Here is a 4,499-nt window from a genome sequence, read left to right as displayed (position 1 = left end):
TGAGTTCCCAGGCTCACTTTACAGCTGCTCAGCTCAATCTAGTCAGTGGTTGACTCAGAATATGATGAATAAAGCTTTAATAAAAATTTATGTAAACAAAGCTCCAGGGCCTGATGGCATACACTCCCGGGTTCTAAGAGAGTTTAGTTCAGTTTTAGACCAGTCCCTATTTCTGATTTTCTCAGAATTGCTTTCATCTGGTATGGTACCTATGGATTGGAGTAAAGCTGATGTCATTCCAATATTTAAAAAGGGATTACGATCTCAGCCTGGCAATTATAGGCCAGTAAATCTGACATCTGTGGTGGGCAAATAATTTAAGGCTTGTTAAGGGATCACATTCAAAATGTTGTCCTATTGAATGGCATTATGAGCAGCAATCAGCATGGCTTTATGAAGGATAGGTCATGTCAGACTAATTTGATTGATTTTTATGATGAGGTAAGTAAGATGCTGGACAGTGGGGGGCAGTAGATGTGATCTATTTCGATTTTGCCAAAGCGTTTGACACTGTGCCCCACATACGGCTGCTTTCTAAACTAAGGTCTGTTGGGCTTAATGAAGTCGTTTGCACGTGGATAGGAAACTGGCTACAGGATCGGGTACAGAGGGTGGTTGTTAATGGGACATTCTCTACTTGGAGTAAGGTTCTTAGTCGGGTCCCCCAGGGCTCAGTATTAGGTCCACTTTTATTTAACTTGTTCATTAATGACTTAGGGGAGGGTGTTGTAATCAGTTCTTTTCTTCAGTGTATACAATAGAGGAGTCTGAGTTCCCAGGCTCACTTTACAGCTGCTCAGCTCAATCTAGTCAGTGGTTGACTCAGAATATGATCAATAAAGCTTTAATAAAAATTTATGTAAACAAAGCTCCAGGGCCTGATGGCATACACTCCCAGGTTCTAAGAGAGTTTAGTTCAGTTTTAGACCAGCCCCTATTTCTGATTTTCTCATACATACGGCTGCTTTCTAAACTAAGGTCTGTTGGGCTTAATGAAGTCGTTTGCACATGGATAGTAATGTATCAGTGTTTGCAGATGACTATCCAGCCCAATTAATTCCATCCAGGATTTGGCACTTGCAACAGGATCTTGACTAACTGGCAATCTGGGCAGCTAAGTCACTTATACCCTTAATGGGACTGTACTAGGCAAATCCATAATGGAGACGGAGCTTGGAGTCCTTGAAGATGATAAACTTGTCTGTAGCAAGCAATGCCAGTCAGCAGCATCAAGGGCAAATAAGGTCTTGAGCTGTATTAAAAGGGGCAGAGAGTCACAGGAGGAGGGGCTCATTCTCCCACTGTATAGAGCACTGGTAAGGCCCCATCTAGAATATGCCGTACAGTTTTGGTCTCCATCACTCAAACAGGACATTACTGTATTAGAGAGGATACAGAGAATGGCAACTAAGCTGGTAAAGCGAAAATCTTAGCTATGAGGAAAGACTGGCCAAGTTGTGGATGTTCACGCTGGAGAAGAGGCGCTTAATTGGTGATATAACTATGTATAAATATATAAGGGGATCATATAATAATCTCTCTAATGCTTTATTTAACAGTAGGTCTTTACTGCTGACACGTGAGGAAAAGAGGTTCCAGCTAAATATTGGGAAGTGACAGTGAGAGCTGTGAAGATGTGGAATTGTCTCCCTGAATCAGTGGTACAGGCTGATACATTAGATAGGTATAAGAAGGGGTTGGATGGTGTTTAGCAAGTGAGGGAATACAGGGTTATGGGAGATAGCTCATAGTATAAGTTGATCCAGGGACTGGTCCCATTGCCATTTTGGAGTCAGGAATGATTTTTTTCCCCCTCTGAGGCAAATTGGTGAGGCTTCAGCTAAGGGTTTTTGCCTTCCTCTGGATCAACTGGCAGTTAGGCAGGTTAAAAAAACTTAAAAGGTGTAACTTGATGGACGTGTGTCTTTTTTCAACCTTACTTTCTATGTCAGACTTCAGACTATGTCTTGCCATGTGTTCGAAACAAAGGCTATTTTAAGGTGCTTTATGTTTATTTTAAGCATTGATCCTATCCCATTGTAGGAACTCAAATTGCTTGCACTCACCCACTTCTGTCCCACGGGTCCATAACAACACCTGTGCGGCAACATAAAAAACGTCCGCGGATCCAGACGTATTAGATATGTAATTAGCAGTAGTGATATGGAGCACATGGTGATTAGGAAAAGAAAATCCTTCTTTATTGAAAATCCTTAAAATCATCAGTACATCAGTACATTATGTGGATATGACTTCTACCCCACACTTGACGCGTTTCGTGGCGTCTCGCCACTTCCTCGGATGGCGAGACGCCACGAAACGCGCAAGTGTGGGGTAGAAGTCATATCCACATAATGTACTGATGTACTGATGATTTTAAGGATTTTCAATAAAGAAGGCTTTACTTTTCCTAATCACCATGTGCTCCATATCACTACTGCTAATTACAGTTTCCCATTGCAATCAAAAGGCTTATGGACCAATGAATGGACCAGCCAGTATCCCTGTTTTAGCCTTAAGTTATACTGATCCTGCTATTTGGACCCCGGCCTTTTATAGAGCAAACCAAAATGCCTTATAAGCAGACAGAAAGGGAAGCTCTACAAAGAACCATGCATGCTGGCCAGGGGTTTCAGGTAAGTAACTACATTCACTTGGGGGTGCCTAACATTTGCCAACCCCAAGTGATAAACAACTTTCCTTCTCCTTTAACGTATCCACAGAAACTCCATAGGGCCCTTACCATATTTAAATAAATAAATATTCTACCAGTTTCTTCTTAGGGCAGTCTTGGAAGATATGATACAGCAGAATGAGGGTGGAAACAAATGTATAACTCAGACAGTTTGTTGAAATCATGGAACCTCCTCAACCTGCAATGAGAACCTCAACATGCTTAGTGAATCATTAAAAATAGACAACCCTACATCTATAGGGGAGGTGGGTTAAGGACCCATTTAACTGACATATTTCTAGGTCTTTCAAACAGGGGTTATGTGCAACTGAGGGGATGGCAGGTTTTTATATGGAATAGTCTGTATTTATCCTTGAAATGTTATATATTGGTAACAGATGGAAAGTGGTGAAACATTTCAGAAGACTTTCCTCTGGAGAACAGATTATATTAAAAGGTTCACTGCCCTTGCTGTTATTTTGCACTGGAATTCTCATGATCTATTGCCTTAATATTTTCTCTGAAATGTCCCTTTACCTGCTGGATTATTTTGATCCTAATTTCCGTTAATTTTAAACCATAAATCAGAGGGTTAAGAAGTGGTGGCGCCACAAGAAAATGCACTGACATGAAGACCCTCAGCGCATAAGGTATGGCAGTCGGTGTGAAACGGTAGAGGAATAGCTCAAAGAGCACGCCAACAATGAAGATTGTAATAGTAATGAGGTGAGGGGCGCAGGTCTTTAAGGCTTTGGCTCTGAAGTCCTTTGAAGACTTCACACATGCTCTCAGAATTGCTATGTAGGAGATAAAGATGAGGGATGGCATCACCACCAACAGTGCAATTATAGCCACCATGCCAAATGTATTGTTCAAGGTGGTATCTATGCAGGAGAGTCTGACCACTGACCAGTTGTCACAGTAGATCTTCAGAATTGCCGAGTCGCACAGCGGAAGCCTGACTGTAAGCATAATATGTATAGTGTTAAGGATGAATGGGTAGGACCATGCAGCTAAAATGAGTTTATACACCATGGCTGAAGACATGATACTGTTATATCTCAGAGGATTACAGATGCAAACATAGCGATCCAACGCCATGACAGCCAGCAAGGTCATCTCGCACCCTCCATAGGTATGAATGGCAAACACTTGTAGTATGCAGCTGCTGTAGGAAATGGTTTGGACTTTCTGAAGTAGATTTATGAAGAGACTGGGGTAGAAGGCAAGGCTGCCATAGAGTCCATTGAAACACAAAGCACATATGAAGATATACATGGGCTCCTGTAATTCCTTATGTATGATGATCACAAGAATGACTGAGACGTTGGATAGTACAGTTGAGAGGTATCCCCATACCACCAAGGCCAAGTACATATATCTCATTGAGGTCAATTCTCCAAAACCAAGGGTCATCACAGAAGGGCTGAGATATGAAGAATTTTTCATAATTGTGTCTGTGTTGGAGAAAACAATGTAAATCAGTTTAGATCTATCACTTGTAAGCATGGAAATTGTCACTGTCAACCTTTTCTTTATAAGATTTCTAACACACCTTGGATTCTACGGAGTTGATACCAGTTTTACTGTTACTTTACAGTTTTTAGGCTTATCCATATATAACAAACAGGGTGCTCAAAACTTATCATTTAACAATAGTCCCCATAACCTCTTGATAATGGTGAAGAAGACTTATAAAACCAGAGACACACACACACACACACAAATAGTTTGTAGTGTCCCAAATAAAAAGCTGCCCTGCTCTGGGATCTGTTAGCAGCTATCCTTCCAGAAGATAAGGAAGGAGACAATACAATAAGTGTAT

At 41.2% G+C, this 4,499-nt stretch overlaps 1 protein-coding gene across 1 annotated transcript; it reads right to left on the bottom strand.

Moving 5' to 3' along the window:
• Nucleotides 1-3,148: 3,148 nt before the first annotated feature.
• Nucleotides 3,149-4,123, bottom strand: LOC108705144 (olfactory receptor 142-like). Its single transcript, XM_041581340.1, has one exon. It carries the CDS (start codon nucleotides 4,121-4,123, stop codon nucleotides 3,149-3,151), a length of 975 nt encoding a protein of 324 aa, XP_041437274.1.
• Between the last annotated feature and the right edge of the window lie 376 nt (nucleotides 4,124-4,499).

The sequence above is a fragment of the Xenopus laevis genome, chromosome 2L (genome assembly GCF_017654675.1).
Source record: "Xenopus laevis strain J_2021 chromosome 2L, Xenopus_laevis_v10.1, whole genome shotgun sequence".
Classification (NCBI taxonomy): Eukaryota; Metazoa; Chordata; class Amphibia; order Anura; family Pipidae; genus Xenopus; species Xenopus laevis.
This window is presented reverse-complemented; position numbering and strand designations above follow the sequence as displayed.